Source organism: Ostrea edulis, chromosome 7, assembly GCF_947568905.1.
Source record: "Ostrea edulis chromosome 7, xbOstEdul1.1, whole genome shotgun sequence".
NCBI classification, from domain to species: domain Eukaryota; kingdom Metazoa; phylum Mollusca; class Bivalvia; order Ostreida; family Ostreidae; genus Ostrea; species Ostrea edulis.
The window spans coordinates 43776008-43792810 of record NC_079170.1 but is presented as its reverse complement, the minus strand read 5'-3'; the positions used below and the strand labels follow the sequence as shown (position 1 = coordinate 43792810).

The 16803-nt window shown below is 34.3% G+C and overlaps 1 protein-coding gene across 2 annotated transcripts; it reads right to left on the bottom strand.

Annotated features, from left to right (window-relative positions):
- Positions 1–654: 654 nt before the first annotated feature.
- LOC125655834 (isatin hydrolase-like) lies at positions 655–12010 on the bottom strand. Of its 2 annotated transcripts, XR_008797015.1 has the most exons (4): positions 11649–12010; positions 8728–8898; positions 4581–5678; positions 655–1679 (listed from the first exon to the last, which is right to left on the bottom strand). XR_008797015.1 is itself a non-coding variant. In XM_056144520.1 (3 exons), the coding sequence occupies exons 1-3, from the start codon at positions 11825–11827 to the stop codon at positions 5156–5158; spliced, it is 873 nt and encodes a 290-aa protein (XP_056000495.1). In that variant the 5' UTR covers positions 11828–12010; the 3' UTR covers positions 4563–5155. The 2 variants fall into 2 exon arrangements, 1 of the variants encoding a protein (XP_056000495.1); XM_056144520.1 differs by lacking the exon at positions 655–1679 and having other exon boundaries at positions 4563–5678.
- Positions 12011–16803: the final 4793 nt, after the last annotated feature.

Sequence of the window (16803 nt, the reverse complement as noted above, 5' to 3'; positions counted from 1 at the left end):
TAAGTTTCTTGCGCATAAATAAATGGATACAAAAATACATGACTCGTACATATAAATATATCACGTTAGACTTTTAACTTTTTATATCCTTTATCTTTAATTCAATTATTTGATTTTCTGAATTTTTGAATTCTCTAAATAGAGATATCACTATGCAAACTTTAACTTTATGCCGTTTCAAACTAATTACTAATATATATTGTTGTGTATTTGATGTGGAGCTTTATAAGACCCTTTGTTTGTTTGGTTTTTTTTTCACCTTTTAAATAAATCAATATTACAATTTAACATACTATGCCAAACTATTGAATATCTATTATTCTTTCACATACAGTGTATATTGAAGTTGTACTCATCGGATTGTTTTACTCAGAAAAAATTGAAAGTTATACACAGTGAATTCAGCTCATTTTCATTATAATTGTATATTTCGTGCAAAAATGTGTAAAAAGCTTACCAGTATGGGTATATAAATTCATTTATGGCGGGTAGTGTATATTGATTACCGACAAAACAAATTTATTAGGGTTCTTACTGACTGTGTACAAAAAACTGTTGGGTTGTTAAAGGTCATAAAAGGCGGGAAAACCAAACCTTCTATGGTAAATCATTCGAAACAGGGAAAACCTTTGACTCGGAAAAAAAAGTTCACAAAAATGTATGGTTGATTTATTGCAGATAATCACAGCATTTTGAATATGGAAGCTAACTGGTGTTATGATTAAAACAATGATACTAACACATAAGTACATGTAAAATACAGACCATATTGTTTTTTTTTTAATACTTAAAGCACAGGAACGAGGGTTATAAAATGTAAATAAATGGATACATATTTATATAAAGATACGTGTCAACAGCGAAAAAGAAAAAATATAATGAAAAGAAAACACCCATAGGCCTAGTATCTGCACTAGAGACTATGACGCTGCGATAAACTGATCCACTGGTTTTTTTTTTTAAAATAGCACTTTAGCTTAAAAAGAGAGTGAGCCAGAATATTTTTAAAAAGTGCGTTTAATTCACGATTACACAATTTCGCTGATAAAATGAAATTCCGTAAAACTAAATCTGATGTTATACATGTACATGAACTTAAGTTCCACCATTTGCAATTTGTTAATGCATCATACGATAATCGACTTTTCCGAAGTAATTATTTATAAAGTGGTGAGGAACGGAAGTGACTTCTGTTCATTGTATGCAAGGTGAAGATAACGAACAGTGATCAATCTCATAACTCCTATAAGCAATACAAAATAGATAGTTGGGCAAACACGGATCCCTGGACATATGATATAATGTGAGTTAAGCAGTTTACGCTCTTGGTAAGCCGTTTTTGTTTAAACAGTCGAACTTCATCTATCATATGAAATAACTAGATATTAATTTCATTTCATAGATAATGATGTTGCGTTATTACACCCCTCCTCGGGGATTACCAGATATACTTGTCTATAATGAGTATGGAACTTCAGAAACAGCTTAATCGTGTCTAGCAGCTCACACCAACTAGTCATGTTAAGGTCGAAGACTGTGATACTTTCTAGCGTGAATGCAGAAATTGACTAATTGTTGTATAAAGCCCTTTGAATTGAAAGTAATCAAAATTTACAGGCATGTTTTGTACGGTCACGGTTTTCTTTGTTAGTTATTAATAGTTTTGTTTTTAAATGAATCTTAAAGATAATAAATCACCCGGAATGGATGGAATTCCTAATGAATTCTATAAAACCTTTTGGAATGAAATTAAAGACATTTTTTATGCAACTCTTGAATACACTTTTGAAACTGGTAATATGCCCTTTACACAAAGGCTCTCACTTTTATCATTACTGCATAAAAAGGGAGAAAGAGATAAGATAAAAAATTATCGACCGATTAGCTTAACAAATTCAGATTACAAAATTTTAGCATTCGTGTTAGCTAGAAGGCTACAAAAAGTAGTTGATAATATAATCAATGAAGACCAAACTGCTTATATTAAAGGCAGATTTATTGGATTTAGAGCAAGGACTATCCTTGATATATATGAATATTGTGAAAACTCAAATGACCCACAAATTTTGTTATTCTGTGATTTTGAGAAAGCTTTTGACTCGGTGGAGTGGAATTTTTTGTTTAAAACACTGGAGAAGTTTAATTTTGGTGCAAGTTTTATGCAATGGATAAAAATAATGTACAAAGACCCTATTTTTAGAGTGAAAAATAATGGATGGATTTCTAAAACGTGTAAAATGAATAGAGGAATCAGACAAGGTTGTCCATTGTCTGCCCTGCTTTTTATTTTTGTAGCAGAAGTCCTTGCCTGTAATATTAGATCAAATAAAGATATAAATGGGTTTAAGATCAAAGAAATGAAACAAGAAATAAAAATAGTTCAGCATGCTGACGACTGTACGATTCCTATTAAGGATGAAAAATCATTACAAATAGCGTTAAACACAATTGATATTTTTTGTAAACATTCAGGATTAAAACTAAATAAAGATAAAACAGAATGTTTATTATTAGGAAAGCTTAAAGGAACAAAAAAAGAAATTCTTAATCTGAAAGTAAATGAAAATTCAATTAAAGCATTAGGTATCCACATTGGTCATAGTAAAGAAGAGTGTTTTGAAAAAAACTGGATACGGTATCAAAGAGATATAGAAAAATTATTAGATTCATGGAGAACCAGAAAACTTACAATATTTGGAAAATGCTGCATAATAAACTCTTTGGCAATATCAAAATTAGTATATGCAGCAACTTTATTACCAATTCCTGGTGATGAATTTATCAAAGAAATAAATAAAATAATATTTAATTTCATTTGGAATAAGAAAGACAGGATTAAAAGAAACACCCTGATAGGAGATAAACTAAAAGGAGGAATACACATAGTTGACTTAAAATCCAAATTCAAAGCGCTTAAAGCATCATGGATCCCAAAAATAATATCGTGTAACCATAAATTAAAAGACTTTTTCCAGAGTTTCTGTCAAAGGAATCAATATGATATTTACTATCTATTAAAGACAAACGACTCATTTTTGAGTGAAAGTGGAATGTTACATAAATACATACCCTATTTTTATAGAGAAATTATTACATATTTCAATGAAGCTAAGGGCAATTCGACAACATTACAATTTTCCCAAAATATTTGGAAAAATAAAAGATTTACTTATAAAAATGAGACACTTTGTTTTACAAATTGGATGAAAAGTGGTGTTTTAAAAGTAGATGATCTGTTTAATGAAATTGGATTCAAGGATATTACTGATTTTTCAAATCTTACAAACAAACATAACTGGTTGTGTGAATATAAAATACTAAGAAATGTTTTTAATAAAATAAGTCATAAGACAGAATACCATATAGAAAACGAAAACGTGTTTTTATTTAAAAATGGAAAAATTGAATCTATAATTGGCAAATCTTGTAAATTCTTTTACGACATTTTTGTTGATGACAAGTTTCAAAGATCATATATGGAAAGTATGTGGGAAAAGACTTTTATGTTGGAAAAGTCAGACTGGACTAATATTTATAGAAATAATGTATGTAAAGTTGTTGATAAAAATGTTGCTGAATTTAACTACAAACTTTTGCACAATCTTTTATGCAACAATTATCTACTTAGCAAATGGAAAAAAGATGTTCATAGAAACTGTACATTTTGTGCTGATGTCATTGAAAACAATGCACATTTAATTTTTGAATGTCAAAATGTAAGACAGATATGGAATACTGTTGAAATGGTGCTTGAAATTGACATTCGATGGAAACATATTGTTCTCGGCTTTTTTCATGAAGATAATCCTAAAGTGCATACATTTAACTTTGTGATTTCATATATTGCTTTCAGAATTTACAAAAGTAAAATGATGTTAAGACTTGAAAACAAAACTGAAAGTGTGAATAATCTCTTGATACAGGTTAAATTAGACTGTTATAGAACATACTTAACATTAAGAAAATCAAAGTACGATTTCCTAGATCACAAATTATTTGAGAGACTTTCTTTGTTACTTTAATGCTTTATATTATAACACATGTATTGCAATAATCTGTATGTACTATGTATCTGATATTCAGTTTCCAACAATAGCATTCTAACAGTACTTGAGGGTGACCTGTTCCTCAGTACTTGTTGTTAGGGGAGTGGTGAACTGTTTGTGATTGTGTCTCCCCTGCAACAATATGGATCAATCATTGCTTTATATGTATTAAGTAGATTAGATTTTGCATACTGATATAATTTTGACATCTAAATATACTTTGCTTTTTTTTAGTTGAAAAATATTGCTATCTAGCATGTAAATCTTTTAATTGTAAAAGAAAAACAATATTATCAACTATACTGTTTGATATCATGTAGATATGTTTCTTAAATATGCATACATGTATAGTTAACACATATATATACATATATCCAATCCATGGAGCCCCTGGCACCCTAGGTGAGGATTATTCGGGGGTCTCTGCGGAGACATTACCCCCAAATATCAAATGTATGTTAGCTAGAAATAAAAGATATTGAAAGGGAAAAAAAAAAAAAAAAAAAAAAAAAAAAGTTTTGTTTTTAAATTTACGTCCCATTGAAAATATTTCTTTCTTGCTGTGACATCATCAGGTGAGGAGGAAGACGTTTGCATGGCGCTCAGGACTACCTCAATTTATAGTTCTTTATCATGCCAACGCCTGCGGCGGGAACTCGGTTTTTTAGGTCTCGTTAGAAAGACCCACGACCTCATGGTTCGAATCCACGACCTTCCGGTCACGATGTGAACACTTTAACCACTGAACCAACGATTGATCTACATGTACTGTATATTGATCGCTTATTATATGTATATTAGTCGTCCTCTCGATATTAGCAGCAATCTGTTTATAAAGTAGCTTGAAATACTTTTCTTAGTTACTATTCTATGCAAGAAAAATGCTTATAAGACATCTGAATGAATGAATAAAATTGGCATTTGAGTTTAACTAAGGAAATCGAAATATTTGCTGAATAATACGAAATATGCATGAATAATATACATGTACATGATACATACAAACGTTCAGTGAAAACCGTTCCGCTTTGTTAAACTTTTACAAAATAACATCGCATTTCAAATATGTGAATTATTTTTAAGCATACAGGGGTCAGTGGAACATTGAGTTATATTCCAAATTGATAAACGAAGATTGTAATTATTTGCAAGAGGTAGATGTAGACTGAGGCACTCATGACATGCATGGCATAATTTGTTTTGTTCAGTTCGTCGTCGTATGTTCCGAAAAGTCGAGTTGGTCCACCGCTTCCGTCAAATATCTTAATAACGGGTATATAGACGACGCTGCCACTTTCTGGAATGTTGTCCAGATTCGCTACGTGTTCTATTCCCACTATATTATGTTCTCCCAATATGATGTGGCAGGGAAATGTCTTGGTTTGTCCATAGTCCGTAGAAGGAGTGTCGACACCAACGGCGTTGACCTGTCGTTTGGTTATTAACCACGTGACGGCTTCCTCGTGCCAGCTAGGGAAATGAAACGTTGAGGAATCATTCGGTTGAGAGGTTCCGTAGACAAGCTTTGGGTCTGGATATTTGTGAGACCAACCCGAGTTCATCACAACCACAGCATGTCTGGGGATTTCTCCGTATTTTTCCTCCCATGCATATAAATCATCGGTTGAAACTCTGTAAGTACACAAACCACATTGTGAAGTAGAATATGTCATACACATGGATGAGAAGGTGAAGATAACAAGCAGTGACTATACTCATAATCCCTATCAGGAGTACAACATTTAGAGTAGGACAAACACGGACCCCTGGCCATGCTAGGGGTGGGATCAGTCAAGGAGGAGTAAGCATCCCCTGTCGATCGGTCACACTTGACGTGAGTCCTATATCTCGATCGGGTTTATGGAGTAATCTGTAGTCAGGAACGAACTAACAGTTGGCATGAAACATGTCACATAGCATTTTATCTAATGACAGGTTATATTGATAAATTAGATCGGTTAAAACGACCATAAAATCTGCCGAATTTAACGAGACTGTTGCAACCCCTGGATATCGTGCGATCTTTCAGTTGAATAACAATTCATTACGAACCGTTATTCAAGAATAAGCTATACAAGAAATATCGACAAGACGTCAATTACAATAAAACACCTCCCTACTGCAACAACAATAAAGCTACCAGAAGTCTGCACACGTGTTCAAAATGACAAAAATGAATAGATATGATGTGTGGGCAAAACCCATTCCACGATATACATGCTGAGAAAAAGTTAGGAATATGATATCCACAAATTGGATTTCTCATTTTAGTGCGATATGATCGTACCAGTCAGGTGATAATAGTATTTATATATTTATAGATTCTTGATTTGAAGTATTTGAACTGCAAAAGATGCCATGTAATTGAAATTTAAAGTGATAAAGAATATAAAGCGTTGTAAGATTCACTTGAAAAGTGATGAATGTTTGGTTGTATATTATTCAACGTCCCACTCGAATTTTTTTTTCAATCAGATGGAGACATCTAAAAATTAATGATGGAGGCTGTTACCAAAACAAATCAATATTTAATGGACGTATTGATCTTTGTAACCCTACATTGTATGGTTCAATTTCACTCCGGGAACTAACACCAACGTCCAATCACGGTTCAGAATAACTCATCATGAATTGCTGTCAAAACAAAAATTAAAATAAGTATTAATGTTGACAGATGTATATATATAATAACATTGTAGTGAGGATGATTTTCAATACTATTTGTGCTTTAGCAATGGGATTTGGCGTAAATTGTATACATGATTTTAGAGCGATCGCTGTTATGATTTAGGTCAAAAGGTCAAGAAGGATTGGTCATTCTAGAAATATTGGGCGCACTCGAATTGTTTACACCGACCACAAAGTGTACTTTTTTCCGTAATCAAGTGCAAAGATTTACATTTTTGGTGTATAACACGTCCACCCTGTACAATGCATGTGTTGGTAAATGCACCGAAAGCTTCGATATGGTTGGGAAATCGAGAGAAAAAAATTGTATATATTTTCTCCGTACTTTGTTAAGTATTAGATAATAACTCCAGTGTATTGTATTTCATTAATTACACAATCAGTTTGAGACATAATGCAGAGTCATCCAAGGTTTGAACTAGAAATCCCTACTGGAATTCGGCTTCGTCTTGCACGATACCAATTTTCATTTCACACCCTGGATGACGCCGCATTATGTCCCAAACTAACTGTGTAACCCATTTATCGCGCTGAAGATCTTTTTCAGCATTATTTTTTTTTTATCTTATTAACATATTTGATAAAATATTGATTTGTTTTTCATTCACCGTCAGGTAATCATTGCTTTGAAGTTTTGATTTGCATCCTGACATGAGTCCTTAACGATATCAAATGGATTGTTATGAGGTAGGTACCTGACTATCTGCTAAGTCCAGGGCGGATATTTTTCTCCGTTTGGTTTCCTAACGTCTAGATACAGAAATGCCCCAATAACTCATCGAAATATTCAAGAGCACAATCCTGTTTTTCCCTTTTAACCCTTCCACAAAATGTTTACCGCTTTGTTGTTGTTCTTAATTGTATTCGTGGAATTCACTTGCTTTTTTCTTCAACTTCTAGGTCGGTCGACTGCACCAACCGTTTAATTACCGTTGTGTTTTGTTTACAATAACGACGCTTTGAAGATAATCGCGAGTCCGATGTTGGTTACCCCAAATACGTGGAGACGTAATATATAACATTTCGGGGCTTCATTAGCTTTTATCCAATAAATTATCTGCAAATTTGTCTAAAGCTGCATTAATCGAAAGGTGAAGAAAATGTAAAGAAAATCAATCCCATAACTCTTATAAGGAATACAAAATTAAGAGTTGGGCAAACACGGACTCCTGGATATATCAGAGATGGGTTCAGGTGTCCAGGAGGAGTAAGCATCTCCTGTTGACCAGTAACACTAGCTGTGAGTCCCATATATGGATAAGGTAAACGGAGTAATCTGCAGTTCTAAACAGTATGTAAAGAACAGCCTAATATTTACATGTAGTATGAAACACATCAGATAGCAATTAACCCCCAAACAGGTTGTACATGTATGTGCAAACTAGATTGATAAAACGACCATAGAATTTGTGAAATGTTGACTTTAAATTAGAATGTTGAAACCCCTGTAATATCAACTTTTTTGTCAGTAGCCTGTCTCGATTAAAAAAACTGATCATATGCAGAGCAAGCTCTTGCATATCGAATCAAATGTGCGCTTTAGAAGCGCTACTTCAGCCTACAGAACGACATTATTTCACATATGAAGTCCCTATCAACGAAGGATAGCTCTCATTGCATTTGAGATCCCAATCTTAGTTTAATTTCTTGATTCATATGATAAATATCTCAGGGTGATATATATCTGATACGGTAAATCACTACAATTTCTTTGAAGTAACTTTATTTTAGAATTCGAATACACTTCGGGATTACTTCGAGAAGAAAACAAAGTTTTCTTCTTTAAATTTGTAGGAACTAAAAGTTGAAGAAATCCAATATCCATAAGAAGTATGTTTCACTGATATCTCCCAGCACATTTCGTTCATACATTAACACCTCTACCCTTAACCATTTGCTTGGATCACCACCCTGACAAACTCATAAGCTTCAACTACACGGATATATATGGATATACATGTACGAACAGTAGCGCCTCTCATACATTCTTTACCTGTAATCCGGATTGTTCTCAACCTTAGATTTGACATTTATAATGACTCCTGGTCCGTACAATTTTTCCATCGGAATTTGATGGGTTCTCCAACTACCCTTTGCAAAATGAACCGGTGCGTCAATGTGAGTCCCCATGTGCTCTGGCATGGCAAAATAGTTGTTTTCAAGCCTACAAAGAGATACATGTATCTGATACCACAGGCAAAACGAATTAACACATGTACAAGGTACTTAACTTGAAATCACATCGAACGAAACCCTCCTGAGAATCCCGGTCATGTGTGCTTCCAGGGAATATGCATTGCAAACGCATTTTACAACATTTCTCTTCTACGCTAATTTATCTACAAAACCGAGTATGACATTACTGTATTCGCTGCTTCTTATCTCCGTAATAGATACAACACATGACTCAATAGTTCGATTTTCCGGGTTATCCTAGCGAATAATTTGTACCAGTACCGCGCTGAATAAGTGTGCTGATCACCGCACCGAATACTCTGTAACAGTACAGCGGTGAATAAGTATGCTGATTTTGATTGGCAGACACATTCTTTCTAAAATTTATAGCAAAAAGTAGAAACGGTGTGCATCGTCTTTAATGAATATTATTATTCTTATTTTATTAACAAGGCTACATGTAACCTTTTATGATATTTTTTTGATGAGAAATGTTAGATTTTGTGTTTCAAAATACATGATGGTATGAATTGCATCGTTTCAGCCCGACATACTTTTCATGAAGCGCGTCATTAAACACGACGCTCTACGCCCAACTAGATGTAGTTCATTAAATGCGTTAACGCCTCATGAAAGGTAGGCCGGTATTAAGCGTTGCAGTTCATAACCACATGTATCTGAAAAAACAATTCTTATATTTACATTCTACTTTCATTTCTGACGGAATTTCCAGTCGCTACTATAGACATATCTTATCTACCAAGATTCATGTGTGTATTGTGTACTATTGCAGTTCGTTCATGATGAAATACCTGTCATTACAATTTGTAAAGATGTCTTAGGCAAGACTATTGGAAAGGTACATATTTGATACAATATTCAAACAATGACACGGTTTTGTGGATGAATTAGTGTAGAAAAGAATGTCGTAAATACATTTCCTTTCAATGACAGACATTCTCGTGTGGTGTATATTCAAGTACCGTGTGTTAATTCTTAGTATACAGACGTCATTCACAGAAACAAGTACAGGTGTCTGATGTGTTTTCCACGCATTCCATATATTTACATAATCATCAATATAAGCGATTACAAACCGACTGTGTTTTTGTTGGCTTTTGAAAATAAAATGCTCTGTAAACAAAAACATTCTCCATGACGATGCCGCATCAAACGTTAGACGTTGAACACAATAACAATTTTCTATCCGCAAAATTCCAATGGGCAACCGCAGAAAATACCCGCTATACGGTATATCAACATCACCAGTGATGACATGTCCAGCTGGACTATAGTTTTAAAAAAGACGAAGAAGAACACGAAGGTGAATTAAGTCTACGATGACCCATATTTAGGCTCGGCAAAGTTTGTAATCAAAACGTCTGGATACAACCTGTAATTCAAAAGCTTGGTAACGCATGGTAAATATGAACACAATAATTTCACTATACTGTTTTAAACACGCGCATTGTAGCATGCAATATTTGTTTATGTTGACCTGTTGCCTCCAGTATATCTTACGCACGATACACCTGAATTGTTTCTACAATAAATCTCTTCAACATTGTACAGGAATCATTGCTGTTTTTTTTTTTTTTACTATGCTTATTGGTGCAGAATTGATTTACCTTAGCATTCTGAGATGAATTGGGATCATGACCTAGTATTTGCGTGTTGTTTTACTTTCTTTTTTATTGGTGTTTGTACACATAATAAATTACATGAATATAACAATTCATATATAATTATCATTATGTGTGTGTGTGGAGAGAGAGAGAGAGAGAGAGAGAGAGAGAGAGAGAGAGGACATGTTTTTAGTAAATAGTAAGTTCCATCTGTTCCATTGAGTATCATTTTTTTTCTTTTCTCCATTCTTATATGCGATATATCTATGTGTTTCATAAAATAATCTCATTTGTGATATTGCAGCAGGCAAATTTAAAGCTTTCTTAGTGCATCTTGCAGTATAACATAATACTTCAGAAATAAAATGAATGTTTTGTAAATCACTATTGTTTTCAATACAAACTAAAATAAAGGATTTCTTTGTTATTGTTATCTGTCGTTCAGTCTTATCTTCTAAACATTGTTTGAATTCTACTAGAAATAGTTGTAAACAAACAATCACATTCCCATAAAAGATATTCTATTGTTTCCTCCTCAGAGTGACAAAAGTTAAAATATTTAGAATCTATTATTTTTATTATGAACAATAAAGAATATGTTGGTAAAATTTTGTTTATAATTCTGTACTGAAACCAGTGGAGCTTACAGTCTTTTGTCACACTGAGGGGTTGTTTTTACTTTCCATTCGAGGATTTTTAATACACATAAAGACGCCACAAAAAATGATTTATGCTTGGTGCTTACGGTTGTTGACTCAGTGAGGTTTTCATTCACATAGCCAGGGTTATCTACACCTACCGTGACACGGGACCTCCGTTTTCAAGATCATGTTCTACAGACCATTGACTTTCACATTTTATGTCGGAACAACCCCTACCCATCTTAAACTTTTTTTGGCTTGACGAGGCGCCATGGTCGAGAATCGAACCCAGTCTTCCGGTTGTGATCTACATGTACCTACTAAGTTACTGCTACCGGTGAAAATTTAGCGGTATTTGTAGAAGACCACTTTATGGAATCGCAAAAAAAACCCAACTTATTCTGTAAGGGAGCTGTCTTAGTTAATATATGTGTGGTGATTATTTGCAAGCACCATCTAAAGTCAGATCTTACCAGCCATCGAACATTTTCGAATATCCTCGGTGAAGCACGGTGAAGTTATAGGCAGGGTTGATGGGCCAGGTGACAGAATGCTCGTCCTGATTATGGGTAAGGTCCACAATCCTGGGTTTGGAATACGCGGGACTTACTGTCAGGAGAAACACACAGCAGCATATCATCAAGAGATCCATTCTGTCCAAAACTTGCAACAACTATGACTTCAATTGTTTACGCGTGTGTACAACTTTATCTTGCATGCTCCACTGAATTTGATATTCATGAATCCGATTATTTATAAGGAAATATAGAACAGTTTCCTTCAGCACAGTACTTAATCCATAAAAAAATCAAAGTCAGGAAGACCAAAAATATGTTACACTCTTACATAATAATTATCACTGTTGTCTTGTATATCTCCCTGAAATATATGTGCCATTGGTTAATTTTGAAACAAAACAAAAACTTGCACATACTATGATGATAAATAAGGCGACGGGGAAATCTAGGTCATACAACTTCAATCCACAAATCATAAAAGATGTCTAGAGTACAGGGTTTTGACACAATCTATGCAAACTGGTATATAAACATAATATAATATAGAGAGAAGGGACCTAACAAACCGGCATTAAATTCTCGTTTGTTCGCTTGAAACTCTCATAATTTCCGTATTAAATATGATAATGCATTTAAAATTTTCTCGTTCGAAAACCATAATATTGCTCTTTTTCGACATACATAAATCGTACACCCGACGTCACAGAAACTTCGAAAAAAGAAGTCCAACTTCCGGGAATTAGGTCGCCGCCGTTAACCTTACATTATACGTCGCATTTGGGTGTATATTTGGCGAGTGAAATTTTAGCGGGAAGCTAAGTAACCGCTAAAATAAGCCAAAATTATGTACAATATTATCATATTTTCCTAAAAATTGTAATGTTTATCATTCGAATGTGCATGTATCATGTAGTTAGTCAGTTGCATCAAAGGTATTGATCCGACGGAAAATAGCCGAGTACGTCGAATTGCATGCAACGTTTCGGATTTAAATCAACTGTTACTTCAAAAACTAAATTTCAATTCTGCCTAATACATGTAAACTAATGGTGATGCAGGCACATATAGCAACATATTCCCCCTCCCCGATTACTTTTCTGACAAAGCTTGATATATTGACTACCCCATCCTCACTTTAAAAAAATGATAGTGGAAATATGAGAGTAAAGTGATGAATTTATTGTCAATACATTTATTTCGACAGACTGGTCACAAGGGCTAAGCCTGTTTTGAGCCCAAACTCTGTGATACCATAAATCTATATTCACTATATTTATGGCATCACAGAGTTCGGGCCCAAAACGGGCTTAGCCCCTGTGAGACTGGCATTTCTGTAGGTGTGCGTAACAAAGAAAGATAACTCTAATTAATTTAAGATTCGGACTTTGAATGTACAGTATTCTTGTGCAAAAGCAGACTGCAAGTCATTGTGATTGTTTTCTTCCTACAAAGTATAACAAACTCAGTCAAGTAAATGCTACCATAAAATGATCTCAGACAGGGCCAGCATAGCGGCCATACTGCTCATTTACGTGCATGTAGGAGCACTTGTTCGATAGCCCTAGACCACTCACGAGTGGAGTTGAGATCAATATTGATCATAAATCGCAAGTCGTAACTTTTAGTGAAATGGTTTAAGTCTATGTTTACGATCTACGATCGTTTAGTGAAACGGCCGCCAGCTGTCATTTTAATTACGACTACGAGGCAAACCAGCAAACGGTACAGTAGTCAAGTTAATCAAGGTAAGTGAGACATACAAGATGAGTTTGAATTTTCGAATGATCACGTCATTCAGATTTTTGGGAGAACAAATTTCATAGATGTATTAATGACGACGTTTTATTTATTAACAATCATGTATGGCGATTTTCATCCATATGTCGATTCGATATATCCCAGTGAACTCGAAATAAAAGACACCACAGAGTCATCCAATTCTGTTTCATACTTAGATATCTTATTGGAAATAAATATTAACGGCAAACTAATAACTCAACTTTATGATAAACGGGACGATTTCAGCTTCTCTATCTTCAACTTTCCATATTTATGTAGCAATATTCTATGATCACCTGCATATGGTGTTTACAGTGTATATTTCAACTGATTCGCAAGAGCTTGTTCTACGTATGGTCAGTTTTTAAATCGAGGCTGGCTACTGACAACCAACTTGATGGTGCAGGAGTTTCAACAGTCTCGTTTAAAGTCAACATTTTGCAAATTCTATGGTCGTTATAATGATCTTGTTTTCCAATACAACCTATCATTGGGTCAAATGCTGTCTGACGTGTTACACACCGATTGTCAGGTCGTTCTTGGCACACTGATTTTGACTACGTATAACTTCGTTTACCTGATCAAGATATAGCGATCACGATGGATGTGGTCGATTGACAGGGGATGCTTACTCCTCCTACACATCTGCTCCCACCTCTGGTATATCCAGGGATCCGTGTTTGCCCAACTCTCTATTTTGTATTGATTGTGGTAGTTGAGATTGATCACTGTTCGTTATATTCGCCTTTCATGGTGGATGGACGTATGCAACAAAAGAAAAATACATTCATATAATCAACACTGCAGAGTTTGTGTCGTACAATGAAAAATCGACTTTTGTCTTAAATTTATCTGAAATTTACAGGAAGGTGTTACACAGGTACGATAGAGTAAGATCACAAATGCATTGAAGGAAAGAATGTTATTCTATCTAAACATAGCCAAAAATTTAGCATCAATTTTGGGCAAGATAATTTCGTTCATTCCGGCATTCGATAATACAAATGTATACCTTAGGAGGGGCAAAATAATCCCCTGATGAATATTTGGACTGACGCCTTCACCGAATCTGGATGCAGTCCTTTATAATTCATGTCTGGAAAATTTCATTCAACTTCGGTCGGTTAAATTGTGGGATGAGGAGCAAACGGAGAGAAAAACAATTTGCCATCAGACCTATGAACATTCTTCGTTACATGTAGCAATAAAATTAAGTAGTTCTGCAGTAAAAAAAAAAAAAAAAGAGGGGGGGGGGCACAATTCATTGGTCCAAGCTTGCATTTTCACTATTGTACGTGTCGATCTGGAGATTGGTGCATAAATTGCGATTGATTTTTATACACCAAAAATTTGTATCATTTGTTAGCGGTCGGTTGTTATGATGACTCCAGAAAATCTTGCGGTGGAGGAAATAAACGGTATTGTGAATGATTTGTTTTGTTTCTACTACCAAACATCAGGAATTTAGATTAATAACTTATATTTTGGTACTAGGGTATTTGCTAGCAACATTCTGAAAAAAATAATCTTTAAATCGGGTAATATTTTTGTCTGAGAAATGATTCGTCCTTTTTAGCACCACTAATTTATATGTATAAGAGTTGCCCAAATGACACATCATTTTCGTAAATTCTTTTTCTGAAGAGTTCCAAATTTTTAAAGTTCCGATATCCCATAGTAAAAGTGTCAACAGAAAGAAACGGTTGTCATGGTGTTGAGAGGATAGGTGGTGGGGCGTACAAATCAGTGGTCTAAATGGATTTTAGTGACGAATCTCAGATATGTGTGAGTGAAAACAACCGTGTTTATGTGTGGAAGAAAGCCGGGAAGGTTTGGATACCCGATTTAGTACCGCGAGAAGATGGCCGAAAGTTCAGCGTTATGGTTTCAGGGTGCTTGTGTTTTATCGGAGTCAGAACATGATATCAAGTTGAGGGGAATATACATTCAGCAATATAAATTAACATATCAGATACAAACCTTTGGGCAGTTATTGTGCGTCATTTTCTAAGGGAAGTTACCTTTTCCGTATGACGATAATGCCCCAGTTCATCGATTTCGATTAACACAGGGATTGGTCGTCAGAAATCGAATAAAAAACATGAGTTGGCCTGCATAGTCTTCGGACGCACGGGATGTGATCCGTTGATCTCATCTGTCGGCCATTTTTTTTTTATGTGCCATCTTTATGCTGCGTCTTTGTAAAGTTGTTTTTTATTGTAGTTGATGTAGACTTTTATTGATAAATTTGGGGTATCAGACATATTGAATTATTTTGTCATTGTTTATTTTCTTTCTCCATTTCAGTAACATTTTCAGTGGATTGTTTGTGAGTCTGATCCCCTTGTTAGTAGTTTGTTATCTAGTTCGTCATTTGAATAAATGACAATTTTCATACTTTAATTTGCCTTATGTTTATATATGATACAGCAAAAACTAGCTGCGGTGACCTTTCTCAGCATTTTAAGAACTGCAATCACAGATGCATAATATTCCGTCGACGAACATTTTCAACACACGCTCAGGGTATGGCAGGACATTTATGTAGGCATTGTGCCAGCTGTTCAATCCTATTCATGTAATGTTTATTCTTCCTTTTTTCTTTTTCTTTTTTTTATGAATAAAATATTTCTTACCAACGAAAAGATAAGAAAGGATAAAAAAGGATATGGCATGCCATTATATTATGCCATAAACCTTTATAATATTTATGTTCCCCGGGATAATCAAGCAACATTTTCGATTGAAGGATCACTTCACTAAATACAGAGCTAAGTATTGTTTCTTTATTCCAGTAAATCAGCTGTCGAGACGGTTTTTTGTATGAGTTGCTTCTCTTGTCGTGGAAACATTACGCCCTAGTGTAGGTACATGTATATTGATGCCAATACATTATTGCATGTCAGTATGCTAGAGAGTCACGTGGGATACATATTTTTAAAATTCCTTGTAATTTCAAAGCAGAATCAGAATTTTGGTTAAATTTTTTAAAGATGTTACAAAATGTGGTGATTTGAGAGAATCGGCCGGTTTTGTTTGTTGTTGGTTTTTTTTTCTTCTATGTAAATGCATTCGTCAAGTGCAGGTTTCCTTGACGGCGATATTTTATAGATTGCACATACCATGTTTTCAGAACCCGAACACCAAATAAGTTATACATGGAGAGAGCTTAAATATGTAAAAATTATTTCAGAAAGTTTTCAAATTTATCAATAGGAAAACTTACATGTACATCGGTAATGAGATTGTGATTCACATTTCTTGAGTGGGTAGTACGAAACATGATTTACAAGAACTAGCTATCAAGATATGTAAAATTTGCATTATGAAA

Excerpts from the sequence above, each read along its gene's own strand:
- LOC125655834 (XM_056144520.1), bottom strand. The coding sequence starts at position 11,827 with ATGGATCTCTTGATGATATGCTGCTGTGTGTTTCTCCTGACAGTAAGT. Across the intron at positions 8,899-11,648 it reads TCGAAAATGTTCGATGGCTG|GCTTGAAAACAACTATTTTG; the intron begins GTAAGATCTGAC and ends ATCTCTTTGTAG. Across the intron at positions 5,679-8,727 it reads GAGAACAATCCGGATTACAG|AGTTTCAACCGATGATTTAT; the intron begins GTAAAGAATGTA and ends GTGTACTTACAG.